At 57.7% G+C, this 23660-nt stretch overlaps 3 protein-coding genes across 3 annotated transcripts, besides 14 other annotated features; 2 read left to right on the forward strand and 1 right to left on the reverse strand.

Moving 5' to 3' along the window:
- Positions 1–203: part of a sequence feature (areas merged during assembly that could not be assigned to a particular haplotype. This can correspond to areas where the two haplotypes were merged or to regions with more than two copies in the genome that were merged during assembly.) that runs on past the window's edge.
- Tc00.1047053506885.450 (MCAK-like kinesin, putative) lies at positions 4–1452 on the reverse strand (the record flags this gene model as incomplete). Its single annotated transcript, XM_816454.1, has 1 exon — positions 4–1452. The coding sequence occupies one exon, from the start codon at positions 1450–1452 to the stop codon at positions 4–6; it is 1449 nt and encodes a 482-aa protein (XP_821547.1).
- Positions 204–2084: a sequence feature (heterozygous, Esmeraldo-like haplotype).
- Positions 1568–1635: a sequence feature (AT_rich).
- Positions 2085–2556: a sequence feature (haploid, Esmeraldo-like haplotype).
- Positions 2557–4478: a sequence feature (areas merged during assembly that could not be assigned to a particular haplotype. This can correspond to areas where the two haplotypes were merged or to regions with more than two copies in the genome that were merged during assembly.).
- Positions 4479–5512: a sequence feature (heterozygous, Esmeraldo-like haplotype).
- Positions 4893–7769, forward strand: Tc00.1047053506885.480 (trans-sialidase, putative; the record flags this gene model as incomplete). Its single annotated transcript, XM_816455.1, has 1 exon — positions 4893–7769. The coding sequence occupies one exon, from the start codon at positions 4893–4895 to the stop codon at positions 7767–7769; it is 2877 nt and encodes a 958-aa protein (XP_821548.1).
- Positions 5513–7128: a sequence feature (areas not merged during assembly with more than two copies in the genome that could not be assigned to a particular haplotype).
- Positions 7129–7797: a sequence feature (heterozygous, non-Esmeraldo-like haplotype).
- Positions 7798–7924: a sequence feature (areas merged during assembly that could not be assigned to a particular haplotype. This can correspond to areas where the two haplotypes were merged or to regions with more than two copies in the genome that were merged during assembly.).
- Positions 7852–7964: a sequence feature (T-rich).
- Positions 7925–8584: a sequence feature (heterozygous, Esmeraldo-like haplotype).
- Positions 8585–23660: a sequence feature (areas not merged during assembly with more than two copies in the genome that could not be assigned to a particular haplotype).
- Positions 8711–8739: a microsatellite.
- On the forward strand, positions 10912–21366 carry Tc00.1047053506885.489 (dispersed gene family protein 1 (DGF-1), putative; the record flags this gene model as incomplete). The annotated part of the gene is made up of 1 exon (XM_816456.1): positions 10912–21366. The coding sequence occupies one exon, from the start codon at positions 10912–10914 to the stop codon at positions 21364–21366; it is 10455 nt and encodes a 3484-aa protein (XP_821549.1).
- Positions 15847–15897: a microsatellite.

The raw sequence follows: 23660 nt of genomic DNA on the forward strand, positions 1-23660 counted from the left end.
TGTTTACTTTCTTGTACAAGCACTTTTTTTAGTAAATGAAGCTCCTTTCGCTGCCGTCATCACTTTTCGACCCCTTGTTCTTGCGTCTACAACCTTTTGCCATATTGAGGTATAAATCTGTTTCGCTGCTTTTTCGGTTATATTTGAATGAGATTCCAATATGCGTCTAATAAACTCTGCCTCAGGAATGTGAACTAAAGTTCGTCCATCTCCTTCGGGAAGAATAGACTCAGGTTCAGTTATCCTCCCTCTTGAACAACGGACCAAAAATTCCAATGCTTGCTGTCTGTCAAACCCGTTTGGGTCGTCCGGATCATCTGCGACAACACGTGCAGGAGGAGAAACAGCAAGGAGCGACGCATACCTCAAAGTGTTGATTGTGTGTCTTGCATCCCTTAACAAGGGTGAAACACATGCTATCATCACCGTTTTTGTTGGGCGTTTCACAGCAATCTCAAAACAATCACGAAGTAACAAAGTTAAGGGCGATCTTCTAAATGGAATATGTAAATGATTTGTACTGGTTGCCGCCAATACGCGAGTTCTAATACATTCTTTGAGTGTCATAAGTGAAGTATTAATAAATTTTGCTTCCATTTGACGTTCTTTATCATGGGTTGCACTATCGGCTGTGTTTTCACTTCCCGCGAGGTCCACCACAAAAAGTTCTCCAGGTTTTGCCCATTTACTATTTTTTGAGACAATTCTTATACAAGTTACCATATGTGAACGGGAAGAGGCCTCATTTCTACCTGTTGTTTTTGTCATTCTTTGTGAAGCCGCTTCTTCAAATACTGCCCATAATATTTCTTCATTTGAACATTCAAAGGCATCAGCCCCTCTAATTTTTAATTCTCCAGATACATCTTCCACAACTTGCACTTCCGTTCCCGTTAGAAGATCAATGTTTTTATTGGCTTGTATTTCAATGACAGTAATAAAAATGTCATAAGATTTAAAATAGGAAGCTAGATCTCTTGATATAAGCTGAAGAATGCCTGCCGTTGTATAGGTTTTGCCACTCCCCGTTTGTCCATAACAAAGAACGCAGGTGGAGGCTCCTTCAACCGATAAGTTAACCAGAGGATAACAAGATTCTCTATAAACTCTTGAAGTATCATCCATTCCGTCAAAAACGCCATCAAGATTTACCGTATGAGGGTCTAGCAAGCACTGTCCAGCTAAAGAAACCTTGGGTACCATTAGAACAAGATCACGGCGTCCTTCTACCTTACGAATCATGCTCTCACTATACATGTCTTCCTGATCAAAAGGAATAATAGGACGACAACGCACAAAAATCCGAGAATCCTGAGAAACAAAAAGCTCCTCCGGCTCCATGATTGGACGAAGCTTCTTCTTCACCGTTTCAGGCGCTTCAGTGGAGTCTAATAATCTCTGAAACTCAGCGGCCTTTGCTCCAAGCTCCGCCAGCAAAGGAATGCTAGGCATTTTGCTGCTTTTCAACTTCTTTTAATTTCTTTTCCGTTTTTTATTTTGGGCACACTGAGAAAAAAAAAATCCTACGCATACGTTAGGTAAAAGTAAGGGGATCAATTGCTTCACCAATTTATTTATTTATTTTAAACGAAAGGGCAAGCAATCCACGCACAAAAATAATTAAATAAAAATATTGACCCAGCACAACTCGTGTCGAATGAAACAGCCGGGACTCAACAAAACAAAACAAAAAAAAAACACCGGCACACCGGGAACGAAAGGCATACACAAATAGAGAATACGCGCAAAAGTCAGCACCACACGTATCACGGTCAATTGCCAGGCCTCTCGGACAGGGGAACCACAGCCAGTCATCTCCGCGCACCGGTCTTGTGGGCAAACCGGATGGCACACATCCCCAGCCACCAGGACGGAGCGAAGAGCCTAACTGGAGGCCCTTCGCCTGGCAATGCCTGCCGCCACATCGCGGTCCAAGGGCCAATTGCCCCCGTATTGTCGGGGAGGCCAGGCGCCCGCAATGTTTCCCTCATGGGATGTTTGTTGTTTGCGCAGGGCTGGCGGCATCGACCGGCGCCCGAACCAGCCGCGCATTGCCGGAGCACAGCCGTGGCACCAAGAGTTGTTAGGACACGTGGTATTGCAGTGCGGACCATAGGATTTATTTGGGAAAGCACGAGAGAAGGCAGCAGAAGCACATCCGTGAGCACTGCGGCAAATTGGCACGGATGCTCTCTTTTTATTTTGTGACGGGACAATGCGATGGTGCGCCCTGCCCCTGTGGCCCGCGCTCTCACAGGCACGTTCTAAAATGGAGCGCGTCGTTTTGCGAAGAAAGCTCCGTGTGTCAACGCGACGGAGGAACACGGTTGGCGGTGGCAGGAGTCCCTCCCGGAACGGCGATAGAGTGCGGGGTTCCCAGAGTCGGCCGCTCGCCGGGGTGGGGACGACTCTCAGGGATTGCCCCGAGCCTGCTTCTTAATGCCGTTGTGGTTGCTGACGGCGAATCACTGATTAGAGAGAGTGTATGTGTGTGGTACCGTGTAATTTTACGCAATGGGAACTCGCTGGAGTTATGCATGCGTTTTCGCCTCACGGATGTGGTGTTATGGAACTTTATTTCACGTTATTCGGTGGCGCAGCGGTGAGCGGTGACGTGATGCAACCCAATAGCCACACGGGTGGGACGGACACGGTTACATGAGCCTGTGGAGGACCCGAGCAATTCCAAGTGTACTATGCGGTTTGGGTCCACAAAGAAGGAAGAAGCGCCGGGCAGCTGAGGGGAGTTGCAATGCACGCGGCTGCAGAAGATGACATGCATTGCTGGGTTCCCGTTGACCGTCACTTTGGGGGCTTTTTCTCGAGGCCGGGAATCATCTTCATTATTTGGAGGTAATTGATGACACCAATTGTGGAGGGTGTTTTCCTCCATACGAGGATGGCGCACGGGAGACAAGGAAGAAGAAGAGCGACGCCTCGCCAAAAGAGCGGCCGCGGTAACGTTGGCGAGACTCGGGATTGTCTGCACGGCCAGCTGCATGCCCTCGGCAGGATGTTCATTGAGGCGTTCATTGGCCCGAGTGTGAGACGCACGCACCGCAACAACCGTCTCATTACTTCTCCATCGCACGAATGAGACGACACACGTCAGGCGTGGCAGGTGGCACCCTCTGCGAACCTCCTCCCTTCTCTGTTTCACACCTCGGCATTTTCTGCATGTGGACAGCGCTCCCATTGGCCGCCTTCTGTGACACGAGAGCCGCCTGTATTCCTCTCCATCGCATTAAAGTCCTGAGGAGGGCTTGAGGCTGCGTTGAGGAGCCGTGTGGCCTCTGCGAGCATTTCCACTGCCATTCGGAAGTGCTGAATTTTGGATTACCAAAACGCCACTTGAGTGCTTGCGTCAGAGACTCGCATGACTGAGCAGCAAACGTGTTTGTGGAGGTGAAGGAGGGCCACACCATTGGGAAGAGGAAGAGTGAATGGGTGGGTGGGTGGTGTCTGTGTCCCATATGTGGTGCCCGACCGGCGCTTCACGTTGTTTGGTGTTATTGTCATTTGCATTCACAAAGAATGGCTTTGGACGTAGCACCCACGAGCTCCTCTGTCGGCGGTTGAATGAGGTTTCTCTAGTGTTGCTTCTCCCAACTCTCTCTGTGTATGTGTGTTGCGTGTTTGCGAGCATGACCCTTCTTCCGTGCTGTGCATTTGCCTCATGAGCCGCCGATGGTCTGTGTGAAATATGTGATGATTTGCGGCATTTTGTTGGATTGTGCCTTGGCCTCCGTTGCGGAATGACGGTCAGACTGGAGGCGTTACTTTTTCTTTACTCTGATCACATGCGATGTGTATGGGAGGCCTCTCAGAGAAGAGCAAGTCGACATTGTTGTGAAAAAGATGTCTGGTGCCACACTCTTCATTGACGCGGAATGAGTTGGGGGTTTGCATATAAGCTCCTGTGCATTTTTGCCGTGGTGCTCCTCATGCACAGCCCATGGCGACGACTGGCTGAGAATGTTCAGAGGGTTTCTCAATGAACCGAGAGGCGCATACTGCCTTGTCTGCTGATTGAGGGTCCGGGCGTCACGTATGATGTATGGGGCAGCAGAACTTCGTGCATGGCGGAAGGAGGAAACAAAGGGCTGATTGTTTGATTGTTACTGACGAGTCCTGTTTCACTGCTTGGAGGGGGCTGTTGTTCGCTGGGGCAACCTGTTTTGTGTGTCCAGATACTGTTTGCGCCGAGTGGCGGGGCGCCGTGTTGGTGTTTGCGGCACCGTCATGCGGGGCAGCAGCGTGACGTTTACGGACTGTGTGCCTGTAAGCCGATGAATGTGGCGGGAGGCGTGTCTGAGGAGAATCCGCGACAGGAGGAGTGACCTTCGTTTGGCGGTGCTGCTGTGCGATGTGCGAGGGAGGAAGAAAAACAATTGCTTTCTGACATGTCGGTGAGTGTGCCACGTCCACCGATGAGTTCCCAGGTAGAGGGACAGGAGGGAGACGGAGACTGTGCGCACCCGCTGCGATGTGTGGTGCCACATGATGCGGTTGCCATTGTTAAGGATGCAGCGGCCGCCATGCGTGCAGGAGAGCGTCATCTGCATCATTGTGCCTGCAGAACTTGCAGGTGCTGCGAGGAGGTACAGACGACCTCTCATTATTGGGACGCTGAGGCCGTTTTTTCTCTTTCTTGAGCGGGAGAAGCAACTCTTTCTGCAGGCGGTGTGCTGGTCTGCATCGATACTCCCAACGGGGCATCACGCCGCCGTACCGTTGCAGTGCAACTCTCGTGCCTCTCACTGCACACGTGGCCCCCTGTCGTTTGGCTTATTTGCAGGGCCACGGCCTGTGACCCCATTGGGAGGCTGCTCACTTGTTTTTCTTAATTTTTGTGTGCTGTTGAGAGGTGCTGTAGAGTAACGGCCGCAGTGATGGTGATGTTGTGTTTCGCTGTCAATGGTGGCGTTCTGTACTGTTGCTGTACTGCCTTTCTTCCGCTGTTGTTTGTTGCTCGTCTCCAAGAAGGAAGTTACGAACAAGCGCAAATCGCTACTGTGAAATTCGAGGGCTTTGAAAGGACCAACAGCACACACACCACACACACACAGACACATATTTATATGCTCTCACGTGTTGCTGCTGTCATGGCACCCAACGCACAAAACCGTCGCCGCGTGACTGGATCCAGCGGAAAGAGGAGGGAAGGAAGAGAGAGTGAGCACCAGAGGCCCAGCATGTCCCGGCATTTCTTTCGCTCCGCGGGGCTGCTCCTCGTCGTCGTGTTGATGTGCTGCGGCAGTGGGGCTGCGGAAGCTGAGGGGCGGCTTTCTGATTCCCAGTTTAAATGGACGGGCATCACTGATGATAGGGAACAAGTGGTTTCGTTGGGTGTTCCCGGCCTTTTAAAAGTGGGGAGTGACGTGTTTGCCGTTGCCGAGGCGCAGTGCGCGAAGAAGAACGGTGAAGTCGACGTTTTTACTGGCGTTGCATCCCAACTACTCACGACAACAACTGCTAACAAGCCGGAGGAAGTGCTGAAGGATGACAAAAAGGATACACAGGTTTTGGAGAAAGTCGGTTCCGCAGAAAAGAAGAAAGTAGATGTGAGCCGACCAACAACTGTTGTGGAGGGAAATGATATTTACATGTTTGCCGGAAAATACAGCCAGACAGCTGCCGGTGGTCTCGAGGAGAGAGATGCAGTTGACTGTGGATTTTTGCTGGTGAAAGGGGAGGTCAATGGTAATGAGAAAGGCGTTAAAACAATCCATTGGAAAAATATTAACGAAGTCTCGCGGCCATCTTTTGGCGAACAACACAAATCCTTAACACGGTTGATTGGCGGCGGTGGATCAGGTGTTGAGATGAAAGACCATACGCTTGTGTTTCCTGTGGAAGCCGTGAAGAAGGCGGAGGGCGTAGAAAAGGCCGAAAAGACCGTTTTGCTGATCATATACTCCTTGAATAATAACAATTGGAAGCTGTCGAAGGGAATGTCTGACGATGGCTGTAGTGATCCCTCCGTCGTGGAGTGGGGGAGGGACAAAAAACTCATGATAATGACTGTGTGTGATGACGGCCGCCGCAGGGTGTACGAGGTCGGTGACATGGGGGATTCGTGGACGGAGGCACTCGGGACACTCTCGCGCGTGTGGGGCAACAACCACAAGGGAAATGTGAGGGGCGTTGGAGGCGGATTCATCACAGCGACGATTGACGGTGTTAATGATAAGAGAAATGTGATGCTCATTACCCTGCCGGCGTATTTGAAGACTGAGAACGAAGTCAATGCAAGGCGTAAACTCCATCTTTGGCTGACAGACAATACGCACATTGTTGATATTGGGTCGGTATCCGGTGATGACGAAGACGTTGCCGCCAGCTCCCTGTTGTACAAAAGTGGTAAAGATAATAATAATAATGAGAAGTTGATTGCACTGTACGAGAAGAAGAAGAGCAACGGAGAGCAATCATATGGTATGGTCTCTGTGCTTCTGACTGCGCAGCTGGAGCGGGTGAAGGAGGTGCTGACGACCTGGAAGGAAGTGGACGAACGTGTCTCCCAGCTGTGCACCTCTTTAAGTGCTTTGGAGGGTACCTCAACTGACGATGCCTGCAGCACTGTTAAGATCACGGATGGGCTGGTTGGCTTTTTGTCCGACAACTTCTCTGACGACACATGGAGGGACGAGTACCTCGGGGTGAACGCCACGGTAAAGGGTGGTGCAGCAGCGGCCACAGGGACTTTGGATAAGGGCGTGAAGTTCCAGGGAGCGTGGGCGGAGTGGCCCGTTGGCGCGCAGGGGCAGAATCAGCTGTACCACTTTGCGAACTACAACTTCACTCTTGTGGCAACGGTGTCAATCGACGGTGTGCCGAAGGAGGGTCCTATTCCATTGATGGGTGTGCGTCTGGACGGTGAAAACAAACTTATGGAGTTCTCGTACAACAAAGAAAAGAAGTGGGAATTGCTGTGCGATGGAAAGCCGAAGACGGAGCACAGCCGCGATTGGGAGCCGGGCACTACACACCAGCTGGTGCTTATGCTACAGAACGGCACCCATGGCTCCGCGTACGTCGATGGTCAGCGTGTGGGAGACGCGCCATGTGAATTAAAAAATAATGATTCGAAAGAGATCTCCCACTTCTACATTGGAGGGGATGGAAGCAACGCAGGAAATGCAGACAGCCGAGACGGCGTGTCTGTGACGGTGACGAACGTCCTGCTGTACAACCGTCCGTTGAATGACCCTGAGATAGGCGCCTTCAACCCGAGAAAAGCCTCTATTCCACCTCCGGTGAACACGCCTACTCAGTTAACAGCGGTTCAGTCTTCTCCTGGTGAAGGACAGGAGGAAAAGGGACAGTCGTTGGGGAGAAGTGGTGCGGGCGGTTTATCCACATCAACAGAATACACTGCCACGACTTCCTCAGGAGAAGAGGGGTCTGCAAACCACTTTTTGTCAGGAAAGCCTTCCGATGGAACTCAAAAAGTAAATGGCGACCTCTTATCAGATGGTGAACAAAGAGCGGGAACAGAAGTTGGAGATACGGTGCAGGGAGATGGACCCACGGTGAATCCTGAGGTGAGCGTGAGCTCTGGTGAGAATGGAAAGACGGCGAGAGGAAAGGATGGGCGGGAGGAGGAGGGGATCCATCCACAGGATAGGGAAGCAAATGCCACGGCACTCAGCAGCAGTCCCGGAAATTTGTCGCAGGGGAATAACAGCGATGCCGGCACTGTGTGTGAGAGAGGACCGCTGCTGCTGCTCCTTCTGTTGGGACTGTGGGGGTTTGCGGCTCTGTGAGGAGTGACTGGCTGCCGCGTGGGACACTTGTGGCCTCCCCTGCACAGAAATACACGTCATAATGAATTTCCCTCATAAAAACTTCTTTTTTTTTTTTTACTGTTTGTTTGCAATTTATAATTTTTTAAATTTTTTATTACTTTTTTCACGTTTTATTGCTTCTCTCTTCCCTTTTTTTTTTTTTTTTTTGCTTTTGGGGCAATCACTATGGACGTTTTTTTCTTTTCTACTCTTCCCTCTTTTAATTGTTTTTTGCTGCACTCTTCCCGTGAGGGGTGCCGTGTGTTTCCCGCCCAACTGCTCCACTCGCAGACCCACCGACACGCTCATGACGACGGCCCTGTGCGCCTCGCCTGCTGCACGCATGAGGAGGGGCCGCGACGAACGGCGCGCTGAGGGAGCCGTGACGTGTGGGCGTGCGACGAGGGCCTGTGGGGCGGAGCACACATTTCTTTCCCTCTTGTTTTGTTTTCTTTGCTGCCAGGGCGGGCAGACACCCGCAGCGCCACACACACAGCCACACCCTGCCGCCGTGTTTTTCTTTTCTGTGGATGGGAGTGTGCCGCTGCCACCCTGCGGTGATGAAGGGCGGAGAGCTGTGCCGGACGCATTGCCGACGGACCACTGTGCATCCTCAGTGACTTCTTTACTTAATGGCTGTCTGCTGCACACTGTAATGAGTGAAGTGTTTCCGCCTCTTGTTTGCTTTTTACTGCCCAAATTCGGTGCCGGCCTCATTGCTGTGCGTCCCATGGACTGCACGAAACGAGAATTTGAAGAAAAAGCCGGATGCCGCATGAAATGTGAAGAATGTCGTGTGGGCTGGTGGAACAGTAAAGTCCTTTATTGACCTCTTTTTATTGTTGAGGGCAATATGCATACACAAACAAATGACTGTATGGTACTTCTTGGCGCATGAAATAAACGTCTTTCCGAATCAATTTTTTTTTTTTTTTTTTTTTTTTTTTTTCATATTTTTGGGAGTTCTTCTGGACTCTCACCCCTTTTTCCTTTGTTTTTTGTAAATTGCTGCGGTTTATTTTTTTTTTGCTGTGTTCACTGCCGCTGAGTGTCTCCGTATCCCGTTGAGTGTCTCTCTGCTGGCTGTGCTGCTGACACGCCCCCATTTCTTCTTATTTTTCTTTTCTGCTAGTGGCACCGATGGTCCGCGACGACGGTTGTTTGCGCTCCCCTCTGCGATGGCACGAGGGTGACTGGGCGCCGGTCTGCTGAGCGCACTCGAAGTGAGCGGATGGTGTGCGCCGTGCCCCATTTGTGAGTGTGGGACGCCACCCGCCACCGCCTGCTGTGAGGCGGAGAGAAGTGAAAGACTGCGCCGTGGACTTGGACGTGCCCCGTCCCTCTCGTCGCGGCCGTGTGTGTGTGTGTGCATGGCTCTATCTTGCGGCGCGGCGTGGATGGCGGTGTTTCTGCGTGCGTTGTGCGGCGGGATTTTCTTCTCCATGTCTTTGCCCTTTTGCGTATGGGAAAGTTGTGGGAAATGTGTGCGGGGGAGTGAGCGTGGGTGGCTTCCTGTCTTGCCCCGCGCATTCAGGACTTCCATACACGTGGCTTTGCTTGACGGCGTTTTGCGGCACCCAGGGCTTAGCGAGGAGGAGGATGGGGAGGATCTGTTGTGGGCAGAAGGAGGATGGAGAGAACAGTCCCCTTCCGTCTCCTTCCCCGTGTCGTTGGCAGTACATACTGAGAGCGTAAATTTGCGCGAGTGCTGGATGAAAGGTTTATGCCGCTTTGTGTGTGCTACTCAATCGTCGTCATTGCACGCTGTCGTCACGGTGCGTTGTGGTGCGGTGCCGTTTGATGAGGGAGGGGCGCGATGCCACGGCTGCTGCGCACCACAACCATTTATTGCGTCTGCAGCGTCATTGTTGTTTTTTAGTTTGTGTGAATTTTTTATGCGCTCGCATAATATTTTCTTTTGCTTTACGATGAATTTGTTGTAGGAGCTTTGGTTTTGGTGCCTGCTTCACGGCGCTTCGCCTTGTGTGTCGGTTGCGGTGCTTCCACGTGGTGCCAAAGCGTTTGGTGGGGTGCTTACTCTTCTTTTTGCGCCCTGCAGCCGACCTTGTTTGGCCATGGCGGCAGCAGTGGGTTTCTGCTACTGCGCGCTTGCCGTGCGTGTCTCATCTTTTGCCGTTGCTCCCTCGTTGTGTTGGTGAGGGAGGAGGCGAGCGACTGCGTTGTTGCAGTTGCGCCCCAGTGGGAGAGGGAAGGCGCCGACCGCTGCTGACGGCGACGGTCTTTGCTGCAGGCGATCTGACGGGAAGACGTCACCGGTGTCACAGTTAACCGAGATGGATGTGGGCCGCACTGCGTCTCCCACCCCTCTCATCATCCCCTCAGTCCACTGCAGTCACACGCCACACGCACCGCAGAGCAGCGGCGCGACCACCATCCGGATGTCTGTGAGCCAATCGGAATGTACAATCGGTGTGGACCCTTTTCCCCGTGTTTGAGTGCTGCCGCCGTGCTTCTTTATTTTTATTTTTGTTGTGTATGCCGTGCGCGCATGGTGCCGCTGCTTGCTGTGCAATGCCGACTCGCGTGGACTAGAAACGACGCTTTTGCTGCTGGCGACCGGCGAGCTCTCCACTCCACTTACGTACCACCAACACCAACACCTTTCGGACGTGCTTGATGGCTGGCGGCCGTAACGCTGCCACGTGGTTTGCCTCGGCTCTTGTGTGTCGTGCACGGCGTCGGGACCGCCCTGTGATGGAGCCATTCGGTAACAGGAGCGGTGCCAGTGGTCATTTGGCTTTTTGCCGGGATTCCGCCACTCGGCGCGGTGGCTTTGTGGGGTTGTGTGGGAAGTGGGAGGGCAATGGTGTCACTGACTTGATTGCGTCTGCGCTGCTTTGTGTCGGCGGCTGTACTGTGATGGGGATGGTATATGACCGGATGCCTCTGCGTGCCACTGTGTTTGGTTACTGTAGTTGCTGCCTTTTATTCCCTTTCTGAGCGTACAGTTAGAGATACTTTGGCTTGACCAGCACAACTATCGTTTTAAGGTGTTAGGGATTAATTGCAGTATTAGGATTAGCAGTATTATTATAACGATCTGGCGGAATCGTGTCACTGGATTCGCTATCTGTAAGAAGGGATTTTGAAAGCTGGAATTATGGTCGACGGGGCGAGTGCGACACACCACGACAGCCCTGTTGGTACTTGTCTGGGTCGGTGGATGCGGTCTGCGGTGGGCGCGTGTCCGCGCGGCCGACACCGTGTGCGGCGCAGGGCCATTGCGACTGTGCGTGTGGCGATGCTGCTTTTGGTGTTGGCGCTGTTTGCGGCGGCGGCGTGGATGCCCGCGGTGCATGCGGTTGTGTTGCGACTGCGGGGCGGCACGGTGGACAGAGCCATCACGGTTGGCCGCGCCGTGGACACGGCGCTGATGGACGGCGTGTACATCACGAACGGCGTGGCTGTTGTGTTCGATGTGCCGGCGATGCTTCCCGGCGCGCTGCGCATCGAATTGAGGAACTGCGTGTGCGACGGCAGTGCGCAGATCTACGTGCGGGGCTACAGCGGCGAGCCGGCGAGTGACCGGAGCCTGGAGGTGAGCGTGAGCGGGCTGTCTGGGAGCTACTGCTCGCTTGTGTTTGTGCACAACCTGCCGGCACACACGAACGTGACGGTCCGTGACTCGACGATTGTGACGCCGGGGCCGATGCGCTACTCGCAGCTGAGCGGGTTCACGGACGCGGTGGCGTCGCCGCTTGTGCTGCACGCGACGTCGCTGTTGCAGACGCAGCTGCGTGTGAGCAACACTGTGCTGAGGTCGTTGCAGGCGGGCGGGTCGGCGGTGTACGTTGGCGGCGACGTGGACCTGCTGTCGAGCGCGGTGGTGCTTGACGGCGTGTTGCTGGAGGCGTCGGGCGGTCCGACCGCGTCCGCGATGCATGTGGCGTCCTCGTCGCGTCTCAGTCTGCGGAGCCACTCGGTATTCTCCGTGACGAACGTCTCGGTTGTGAGCGACGGCGGCGGCCTTGTGCTTGGAGAGCGCCTAGTTGCGTTAGATTCGGTGCTGCGCTTCGTGCGCGTCAAGGGGTCTGCTGCGTCGTCGCTGGTGCACTGCGACGGTGGGACGGTCAGTGCCGGCGGGTGGCTGGAGCTGCGCGACGTGTGGGCGGTGGGCGAGGCGTCGTCTGTGGCGTCGCTGTCGGGTGTGACGCTGGGCGGCGGCGCCGTGTCGATTGCGCGCTGCACTGCCACTGGCGCGACGCTCGTCTCCGGGCTGAAGATCACGAGCGGCGTCGTGTTGGTGCAGTGCAACCGTGCCGGCGGCCGCGTGCTGCGGAGCAGCGGCGACTACCGCATGGCCGGCCTGCCCTCCGTGAGCGTGGTGCCGTGCGACGGCTGTGCGGCTGCGCTGGCGTGCTTTGATGCGCTGACGGCGTCGTTCTCTGACTGCGCGTGCAGCTGCCGTGCCGGCGGTGTGGGCGAGGCGTGCCTGCCGTTCGACGTGCCGCCTGCGAGGGCCCGTGGCGGTGGTGGCGGTGGTGGCGGTGCGCAGGGCTGCGTGAGTGGCGTGACGCTGACGGAGTCCGTGACGGTTGGCGGCGGGCGTGCGACTGCGTGCTTCGACTCGGTGGTGTTCAGCGGGCCGATCACTGTGGCGGTGGACCTGCGCTTGATGGACGCGTTCGCTGACGTGCTGAACGTGACGCTGCGCCACTGCGTGCTTGCGGACGGCGCGCAGCTGCGGATTGGCGGCCTCAGCGAGAGCACGGCGCGCCTGATGCCCCACGCCCTCGTCAACATGACGAACTTGACGTCGCTGGAGGGCACGATCGTGCTGCATGGCGCGATGCCGCTGCACTCGAGTGTGCTGCTGGCGAACTCAACGCTGCGCGCGACGGTTGGCGGGTCGCAGTACGTGCCGACGACCCCTGGCTATGCGGGATCTCGGTACGGCACCGCGCTTGTCCTGGACGGCTTCCGGCTTCTGTCGACGCGGTTTGTCATGACGCGGTCGACGCTAGCGTGTGGCGGGGGTTCGTGCGCTGCGATCCTTGTGGAGCGCGGCCTTGGCGCCAACCTGTCCAGCGTATTATACATGGACAACTGCGCTGTCCTGTCGCGGACGCACGTGATGTACGCTCTTGCGTCGGACCTGCGTGTCAGCGGCGGCTCTGTGTTCTCCATACAGAACAGCTCGTGGAGTGCGCCGAGCATCGAATACTACAAAGGCGCGTGTGTGTTTCTGGATGTTGCGGTGGATGGCGGCAGCGTGCTGCAGATTGTGTCCAGCACATTCCGTCTCGGCTTCGCCATGCTCATGGCAAACAGGCTGACTGTGACCGGCGGCAGCTGGCTGGTGCACCGCAACAACGAGTTCCGCACCGCCTACGTTGTGTACGTGGTCAACCACTACGGCATGGCGTTCCGCGATCAGAGCGTGTGGTCGATACTACATAACAACTTCACGTCCGGTTCGTACTCGGCCTTAACATACATGACAAGCAACTGGTTACCACCATCCGACTCGCGCCCGATCATCTACGGCGTGTGCAACGAGGCAAGGGGCTCACCTGTGACGGATTACCAAGAAGACCTCAATATTGGGACGCCCGTGACGGTGTTGGATTGTGGTGCGTGCTCCGTGGACGCTGTGTGCTTTGCAGCGAGGACGAGCAGCATCAGCGGCTGTGAGTGTGTGTGCGCTTCTGGCGGCTACGGTGACACTTGTCTGCCAGCTGCGGTTCCGGACGGCCTTGGGCCGCTCCCGCTCCCCGACGCGAAGGACACGGAGGCCCGCTGCGTGCACGGTGGCAGCATCAGCTCCGTGGACGTTCCTGATCCCGGTGTGCGTGGTCTGTGCTTCGTCAACGTGACCTTCACCGCCGCGATTGTGCTGGACATGTCGTATTTTGACGCGCCACAGCAGACACTCAACATCACGCTGCTGCAGTGCGTCCTCATGGGCCTGTCGGTCAAGGGGAGTGGTGCGCGCGTGCACGTGAACGTGACATCCTCGATGCTGGATTCTGGTGAGCTGGAGTTCAGGGGCGATTTTGGCGTGAGTTCCCAGATACTGGTGGCGGGCAGTACGATTGTGACGACGTCGGACCACGCCATTTTATTTGTGAAGTTTACTCTCAGTGCGAATATGACGCTGCTGCTAATTGACAACTACATTGAGGGGAATAGGTACGCAGTCTATTTCTCCAGTGGTGTTGTTGATGGTGGCGGGATTATTGTGAAGGGAAATAAGTTGAGCACAACGGAGGTCGATGACGGTGTGGAATCATCTGTTTGCGTTTACGCTGTTGATGTGAGGAACGGCGGCTACATTGACGTGGAGAACAACACGATGAACGCGGTCAATGGCGTTGTTCTTTTTGGGGATACCACCGTGAGGTCCGCGGGGCTGCTGCGAGTGGCGGACTGCACCTTCGTTGGAGGGACGGAAATTTTTGATTCCGCGCTGATGTATTTGTCTGGCTCGGTGACACTTGAGGGCGGTGCGCAGTGGCGTGTGGAGGGCAACAGCGTGGGTGCAGCCTCAGTATTAACTATTCCGTATTCCTGGCAAAAACTTCAGCTGTCGGGCAGCGGCACCGCATTGGCGCTTGCACACAACCGTCAGGTGGAAGGAAGCGCACTCTTCGCCAAGCTTTTTAACTCGAACACGATTGTTGCGTTACCCGCGCGGTTTGTGGTGGAGTGCAACCTGCAGGGCAATGGGGAGGTGTTGTACGACTATGTGTTTCCGGAGGAAGTGATGGTGTTTGGGTGCGGCACATGTAACGACGACGCGGCGTGCTACATGCCCGGGACGGAGTCGGTGGACCGCAGCTCGTGCTCGTGCAGGTGCAAGGACGGATGGCATGGCGCATCGTGTCTTCCCTTCGAGGTGCCCAACACGGTTGTGCCGCCCGTAGCGGAGAGAGTCGTTGACGGTGACACGAGCTGCGTGGTGAACGAGACGCTGACGAACCTCACGCTGAAGATGTGGAAGACGCACCACTGCTACGTGGACGTGACATTCAGCGGCGTGGGTGCCGTGCTGACGTTTTTCCTCAACAGCATGCCGCTGCATCTCCCCATCAACATCACGCTCACTGGGTGCACATTTCGTGGGGGTGCCGCGCTGCAGTTTTTTGGGGGCGCTGAGGTGGCGGAGTCATCCGGCGTCCTGATCCGCGTGAGCCAGACGGTGATGCGGTCCTCCGCCGTTGCTTTTATACGTGCCCTCCCGCAGCGCTGCGAGATCGCCTTCACGGAGGTTGATGCGGTGCAGACCTTCGCGGTTGAATTGCCGGGCACTGTGAACAACATGTGGAGCGTATTGTTGCTGGACGACGTCGTGTTGAGTGCGTCTTCGCTGTTGGTCAGCAACGTCAAGGCGTATGCAACGAATCTTGATGCGCTTGGTTTGTACTCGATTGGGACGCTGAAGCTGGTGGGTGACAGCTCGCTTCACGCGCGGTACTGCAGCTTTGAGGGATACACACACGTGTTCTACGTGCACAGTCTCAGTGTGAGTGACCACTCTGTTTTTGCACTGCTCAACAATACGATGGTCTCCGGGGTAACTCTGCTGTATCAGCGACAAGTATTCAACGTGTCGGATCACAGCGTGTTGCGCGTGGTGGGAAACAGCGGCTCCGTGCGCTACGCCATCTATAACGTTGTCTTGTGGACTGTTGAGCTGTCAAGCTGGTTGGATTGGCGCGACAACGACGTGGAAGTGGGTGCGATGTTCTACGACACTGAGTCCGCTTTTGTGAACATCGATGGCAGCAGTGTGGTGACGCTGACGGGCTGCAAGATGGGCTCGACGGGGTTGTCGGTGCCTCTGCTATCGCAGGCTGAGGCCGGCTACCGGTTCGTTGCTGGGTGCCTGACGGTCGCGGGACGGGAGGTGACGACGGCGGCTGAACTGGAGCTGAACGGCATCACCAACGTGACGACGGTTGCAGTGTGCGGGGAGTGCACGAAGGAGAGCGACTGCTTTGCTCCGCTGACGACGGCGATCAAGGACTGCAAGTGCCAGTGCGCTGCTGGAGGGCACGGCGATGTGTGTGTCCCGGCGCCTGTGCCTGCTGGTCCACCGCCGCCGCCCACGCCGCCAGTGCCGCCCACACCGCCGCCGCCGCCGGTTGGTGCGTGCATCAGCGACATGGTGTACCCCGAGGTTGCGCAGGCAGTGGGCGGCGGGCTGTCGTGGCTGTGCTACCGCAACGTGACGTTCAGCGGGGGTGGCATGAGCCTGACGGTGCTGATAGGGGCGATGACGGGCGACGTGGTGAATGTCATGTTCGATGGATGCACGTGGAGGGACGGCGCTGTGCTGTTGCTGTTGGGCAACGCGTACGCCGCTGTGGGGTCGCTTAACATCGTCGTCACCGGCAACACTTTCCGTGACGCGCTGCTCAGCCCGGAGGGTGTGTTTCCACCGCACACGAACATCACCATCAGCGGGAACCGATTCACGGTCACGAGGCTGATCCCTCGGCCGGCATTGAACGTTATGAGGCTGTCGTGTGTTGCGATGAATGGACTGGTGATCAGCAACGACTCCGCGGTGGTGCTGAGTGGCAATGTGTTTCAGAGTGTGACGGCATCGTCAAGCGTCATCCGCGTTTTCAGATCTGCGCTGAGCGTGTCTTGGCACTCCGTGTTTGCGGTGATGGGCAACACGTTTCATATGGCCGGCGGTGACAGTACGCTGATATATCTTGAAGGGTCTAGGCAGTCTTTGTCGCTGAAGGTTCTGAACAACTCTGCCGTGGTGATCCGAGGCAATCTTGTGTCGAGGCCGGTGAAATGCTTTTTATTACTAATTTTGGCATTACGTGTGGAATCTCAATCAGCGGTTGTGTTTCAGGGCAATGACATGCAGGGAAGCTCGGTTGTGTTTTATTCAAGCTACTCTTCCTACATCTACTACAACTCATGGCTGCAGTTGAGCGGCAACCTCTGCCGTGAATCCCCATCAGAAGGCTTCCTCTTTCTGAACCCCACGGTGAAACTCCGCGATTCCACGGTGTCTTTGTCTGGCAACCGGTTTATGTCCAGCACAGGCACGCCAACAGTTCTGCGGATATCCACGTGGTCCCGCGATCTTAAGAATGGAGCGATTGTGGCTGCGTGCAACAGTGTGAACGGCGAGGAGGGGGCGGAATACGTCATCCCGTCCGTGTACAATGCCACCATCCTGACCTGCAGCGACCCATGCACTCTTGCGTCTTCGTGCTTCCCCGCGTACACGACGACTGCCTCGAGTGATGGCTGCGCCTGCAGGTGCGCTGAGGGTGGCCACGGCGATGCGTGCCTGCCCGTTGCTGTCCCCGAGCCACCGAGTACCGACGGCGCCGACTTTTGTGTGCGTGACGTGCGTGTGGATGAGGAGGTGAACGCCGGTCTCGGGACGTCGGTGGCGTGCTACGTTGGTGTGACCTTTGCGGCGGACGTCGTGGTGGACGTGGAGTCGATGTCAGGGAGCGTGCGCAACGTGACGCTGGCGAACTGCACGTTTGTGGGTAGAGCGAGCCTGTACTTTGTTGGGTGGCTGTCCGACCCGCCTGCTGGCCAGCGTGCCGATGTGTTGATTAGCGGGCTTGAGTCGCGCTCCGGCGGCGGCGTGGTGGTGGCGAACCGATTTCCGCCGGGTTCGCGCGTCACTGTGGTGGACTCGGTGCTGATTGCGGAAAGGCGTGTTGCGTACCGCGGCGCCTACGACCTTGGCGACGCGTCCGCGTGCCTCGTGGTGCACAAAGTGAACCTGACGGGGAGCGTGCTGACCATTGCGCGCACGCAGTTGGCGGCGGTGTTCCGTGACGCTGTTGGTGTGTTGGTGGTTGGCGGTGTGGCGCTGTCGTCGCGCGGTGCGCTGTACGTGGACGGGCTGTCGGTGCAGACGGCGCTGGGGCTGTGCGTGTCGGTGGAGGGCGGTGTTGCGGCCAGTGGCGGCTCCGTGGTGGCGTTTGTTGACAGCGACTTCCTGCTGTGCAAGCACGCGGTGTCTGTGCGCGGGGCTGTGAGCGTGTCGGGCTCAGTTGTGGCGTTTGTGCGGAGCGAATTTTTGTCGACGGAGGACTACGCGGTGGCGTTTTATTCGACGGTGAGCCTGGCTGGCGGGTCGATGCTGCTGGCGAAGGGCAACGTGCACGAAGGCGTCTCGAGGGAGATGCTCTACGCCGCTGGCGCCGTGACCGCTGCTGAGAGCACGCTGAGCTTTGTGCGCAACCGAGTGCTGCTGCCGCGGATGTTGTCGCTGAGCCTGTCGCTTTCGGCTGGGGCGCATTTGAGGGTGGCATGCAACGACGCTGGTGGCCGTGTCCTGTCGACGGCGGAGGAGTACGCTGCGGCTGGATTTGGCGACGCTGGGAGCATCGACGTTGCTGGGTGCGACTCCTGCGACAGGGACACGTACTGCTACGCGCCCGGGACTGCGTCGGCGAGCATGAAGGACGGTGTGTGCGTGTGCGCGTGCGGCAGCGGCGGGTACGGCGAGGCGTGTGTGCCTGTGGGTGCTCTCGCACTGTCGCCTGCTGCGGGCACTGCGTCGAGTGTGTTTGTCCGCGAGAGCGTGACGGTGCAGTCGGTGTTCGTTGTGCCTGCCGGTGCGAGCGAGGTGACGCTGCGCCACGTTGTGCTGGACGGCGTGAGTCCGGTGCTCTACGTGCCGTGGATGGCGCGAGACGGCGTGCGGATCGTTGTGCAGAACGTGTCGCTGCTGAACGGCGCCGTGCTATACGTGATGGGCGGTGGAGCGCTGCGCGATGCGGCGGGGAGCGACGAGAGCGGGCCGGTGGAGCTGTCCGTGTGCGATGTGGAGGCGCTGAACGGTGCGCTTGTGCTGACCGGCACGTTTCCCGCGGGGTCCGTGCTGACGGTGACGGACTCCCTGCTGGTTGCCGCGAGGCCGACGCCGCTTGTGTATCTTTCCGGCTCGCAGTCCTCGCCGTACGCACCGGTGCTGGTGCTGTCGGGCCTGCGGCTCGTGCGGTCCGTGCTGGTTGTGTCCGGCGTGGCTCTCGTGACCGTGATGACTGGTGGGCGGACGGTGGTGGTGGACGGCGCCGTGCTGGAGCTTGTCGGTGGCGGTGTTGCGCTGGACGCGGCTGTGTTCGGTGGCGACTATGCGTTGTACGCGAGTGCGCGCGTGGTTGCGTCGGGGGGCGCTGTGCTGCGCGTGTCGGGGAGCCAGGTGTACGCCGCGCATGGGTTGGTGTTTGACAGCGGTGTGGAGGCTAACACGTCCGCCGTCGTAGTGAACGACAACGCCGGTGCGCTGACCGATGGCGCGCTGCTGGTGCTGCGGGGGTCGGCGTCGTTTGCTTCCGGGTCGTGGCTCTCGGTGCGCGGAAACGGCATCAGCGGCAGGCTTCTGTCGCTGCCGTCGTACCCGCGCCGTGCGGACCTCGTGCAGAGCACGCTGACGCTCCACGGGAACGCTGGCAGTGGGCCTGTCGTGATGGACGGCACCGTTGCGCTTGGGGGCGCCGGCCGAAATTTCGTCGTGGGGTGCCTGACGCTCAACGGGCAGGCGCTGGAGCCGATCGACTACAGGTCCGCCGGCATCATCGGGGAATTCCGCCCCGTGACGTGTGGCGTGTGCGACGCCGACGTGCGCTGCTTTGCTGCTGCGACGAGGGCGATGTCGGAGTCGTGCCGCTGCCGCTGTGCTGAGGGCGGGTACGGGCGCGACTGCCTGCCGGTGTACCTGCCGCACGTGGACGGGTGCAACCGCACACCCGGCATGCCGCCGCTGAGCCACACGGCGACGCTGACGGAGACGCGCAGCCCGACGCCAACGTGGACGCCGAGCCTGAGCAGGACGCACTACAGTTCGACGCAGTACGGGCCGACGGAGACACTGCAGGTGACGGAGACCCTGCAGGTGACGGAGACGGTGGCGCTGTCGCCCACGCGTACCCCGACGGCGTCGGTGAGCGGCACGCTGTGGCGGAGCGACGTGGCGTGCCCGACACTTGCCGTGACGACGACGGCGGCTGGTGGGAGCCTGACGCAGAACGACATCCGCGGCGGTGGGAGCGCCGTCCCGACGTTGCTGATGGTGGCGCTGCCGCCGCCGTTTCGTTGGGCACGCGACCCGCAGCTCGGCACGCACCTGAGCTTTGTGCCGGTGTCGACGGCGCAGCCGAGTGGGTTTGGCGGTCCGTGGGGAGCGATGCTGCGCAACGCGACGTGGGTGCGCAATGCGACGAATCCGTCCACCGTCCTGGAGCTGGCTGTGCCCGTGCACCGCGGTTACTTCATTGCTGCCGAAGAGACGATATTAATTCGCTGCGATGCTGTGGCTGTGTTTGGCGGCTGCAAGGGTGTGCTGCTTGGGTCCTTCACGATCAGGTCCGACACGCTGCCCGCCGCTGCCAGCGCCCTCTCGGCGATCACCGGCGTCGTTGCGGGTGCGACGGCTGTTGCTGTGGTGGTGACCGGCGGGCTGGGCTCCATTCTGGAGATGCAGGCACTCGGCGTGTTTGCGAGGATGCCATGCGCCTCGGCGCAGGAGCGTGCGAGCACCGTTGCGCTGCCGTACTTCCTGTCGGTGTTCGCTGCTCTTGACCCGCTGTGGATGGTGGTGGGCAACGCGCTACTCGCCGCTGTGTTCGGGTGCGTGCACTGCGGTGTGACGGCCGCCTTCCAGCGGTGGCGCGGCGTGGACGCGGCGAGTGCGTGGGCTGCGATGCGCTTCCCGAGCCTGACGTACGTCGTGGCGCACGCGATGCATCTCGGCATCTTCTTTGGCTCCGTACTTGCACTGGCGATGCCCGGCGCCCGCGTGCAGCACCGCGTGATTGGTGTCGCCGGCGTGCTGTACGGTGTGGCGTTTCCTGCTGGCGTGTGCTACTTGATTGCCCGCCGCACGGGCGCGAGCTTCACGAAGTACTGGCAGTTTTCGAGGAAGCCGCTGCACGAGCGCCTGCTGTACCCCGTCGGGTATTGGTTCCCCGCGGCGCAGCAGCGGATGTACGGCGGCATGCTGACGAACATGAGGGGCAGCCACGTGTACTGGTGCGTGTTCCAGCTGTCGGTGCTGTGTGTGGTGGGCCTGATTGCTGCTGTGCACCCGCCTGTGGGAGGCTGCCACGTCCAGTACTTCTGCATGGCGGCTGTGCTGCTTGCGGGCGCGGGCGTTGTTGCCTTCACGAACATGATGCGCTCGGCCTTTCTGACGGTGATGCGCACGGCGAGCCTTGTGCTCCTTGCGGCGCTGTGCCTGGTCAGCGCGGCCAACCACCTTGCGCCGAGCGACGGCGGTGCGAGGGCGTACGTGGCTATCGTGCTGCTGCTGACGACCGTGCTGCTTGCGGTCACTGTGTACGGCGTCGTTGTGTGGTACGCGGAGGACCGCCACTGGCAGGAGCTGCGCGAGCCGCGGCGTGGCGGACTGGAGGCGTTGCTGCGCGATGACGAGGAGAGCGACGAGGAGGCGCGGAAGCCGCACGACAGGACATCATCGTCGTACGCCTCAGGCACCACCGGCGCGTCGTCGTACCGACCACCCGCACCGCCGTTGCAGCCTATGGCCGGCGACACCCGCTCAGACACGCTGAAACTGTTCGATCGTGCATCCAGTGCGAGCCGTATGATCGATTAAGCCGCCATGTGACGTACACCAAGTGGAATTGGTAAATATGCGGTGCTTGGGGGGCCACAGCTGTGCTGCGCACCACAGCCAGCCATCGTTAACAGCACCTACAGTGTTGCTAATCGTTGTTTTTATCGATTTGTTTCTATTTTGAGCGGGTGCTTTCAGGAGTTTTTTCCGTTTTGCGCTAACCGTGTGGAAGGGGATTGAGTTGTCGCTTTTGTTACTCCTGATTTTGTGTTGTATCGGACTGTGATTTTGTGGAGTTGCGTGCGAGGAACTCAACGCTCATTTTGTGCAATGGAGGAAGGATCCAGTGAACCGCCTAGTGGAAGTAATGAATTGCAGCTTTGCCTTACCGCGGATTTACATGCAGGAGGCGTTACAATTCTCAGGAGCAAAGCGGCGACAGAGTAGTAGCAGGGCTCCAGGTTTCCAGGAACGTCTTTGAGCGGGGTTGTGTATTGGGGCGCGACGCATTGCCGTGATTCCAGCCTTTTCTGGTGTGGCGAGTGCACAGGGCGATCGATGTCTCTTTAGCGGTGGAAATGACGGACCAATCCATCCCAGTCACGTTCCACACTTATCCTCGAGCGCACCGCATTCCATAGACAAGGGATATCGTCGCGGATTGGCCACGCTGGTACGGGGATGCCTCCACGAGGAATTGCTTTTTTTTCCCCAATTCCCTTCCGGACGTGCGAAATTGATGCACCACAGCCGATACAGAGGAGTGCGGTGTTAGCATGGAGGGTACGATATTCACCGAGACTTTTTCCACGGCAGCGTGCGTGTCTGCTGCTTCTCGTTGAACCGTGGAAGCACGCGAGCACACGTCGACGGTTCTGGATCACCTGGCGACTCACATTGTGGACGTACCCTTTTTTCTCGCCAGCAGCACTGAGTAGCGCACACACGAATGCAGTTTGTCCTTGGCCACTGCGACATACCCAAGAACGAAGCATGTGATGCATAAGCCAGGGAGGCGTCCGACCTCGCACAGCTCATTGACAAATGGAGCGCCGGCATCGTCGCATTGGCCGGACGTATTATTTGTGTCCGACAGCTCAGGGCCGAATCTCGCCGCTCCAGTGTGTCAGGCGACTGGGAAGTCACGCGCACGGACGCCACCCTCACTCGTGGAGAAAGAGGTTGCACTGGCCCGCTTCCGCACCGGAGTTTCGCACACAATACGGATGGCTGATAAGGCCACTGCAACCCGCCATCCCGCGCACATGCCGTTGGTGCGGCGCGGATGCCGCAGAGCAGGCACGCAAAGAACTTTGCACGGAAACGCCTCCTCCTCCCGCTGGACCTCACCCCGCCACGATCCGACGGCCGGCAGACTGCCCGGTGTGCGGCAAGCACCGCAGCTGCCGCACTAGTGTCGTGACGCACATGGTTAACGCCCAGGGCTTTACGCGCTCTCCCAGGCGCTGCGGAATTTGGCTTTCCCGGTGAGTCGGAACCGCCAGAATTCCCACCGGAACCACCGCCCAGCACTTGAGCGAGGACGAGAGCGAGAGACGGCACACCGATCGCACCTCCGCTGCAGACTGCACGGCCCAGTCCGAAGCCACCCCATGCAGCTTCCGCTCGGCGTCGTACGAAAAGCAAGCCGGAGTCGTGTTTTATCTTCGGCACTTCCACAAGCAAGAATTCCCCCGACAAATAGGAGGTGTTGCCAGGAATATGACGGTTTGACGGCATCCACCCCGTTCGAATGCACGTACTGTGAATTCGGGGCTCAAGCGAAAACGGGATCACCATCCCGCATACGAGCACACGAACACTCTAGAACAGAGCCACGGTCGGCACCGAAGAAGGAAGCACTTCATAAATGCCCTTGATGCGACAGGCAGGCGGGCAATGCCGGGGGATTGAACAGCCACACACGGCACAAACACCCGACAGAAAGAAAGTCGTGACACTAAAAATGGAGATTAAATAGCCACGCGCTGCAGGGCTTGAACCTCCGCATGAAGAACATCAAACCCACACAGAAACCCCGCCTCTGCACAGGAGGAGAATGCCAACGAGAAACAGTGCACCGTGTGCCTAAAGTGGCACGCAAACATGCGTTGATTAACGTCACGCTGTCGTCGATTCCACGAAGGCAGAGGGTCAGGCCGCCGAGAAGGCGCACGTTGCCCGGTGAAGACATCCCGATGGGACCACCACCAGTTTGGTTTTGCCGTCCAACATGCGAGTTTCCGTGCCACAGCAATGCCTGTCTGACCCGCTACCGCACGGCACGCCACGGTATTGACCGGACATTGTGAAAAACGGCCGACCGGAACTGT

This window comes from Trypanosoma cruzi, genomic scaffold (assembly GCF_000209065.1).
Source record: "Trypanosoma cruzi strain CL Brener 1047053516783 genomic scaffold, whole genome shotgun sequence".
NCBI lineage: Eukaryota > Euglenozoa > Kinetoplastea > Trypanosomatida > Trypanosomatidae > Trypanosoma > Trypanosoma cruzi.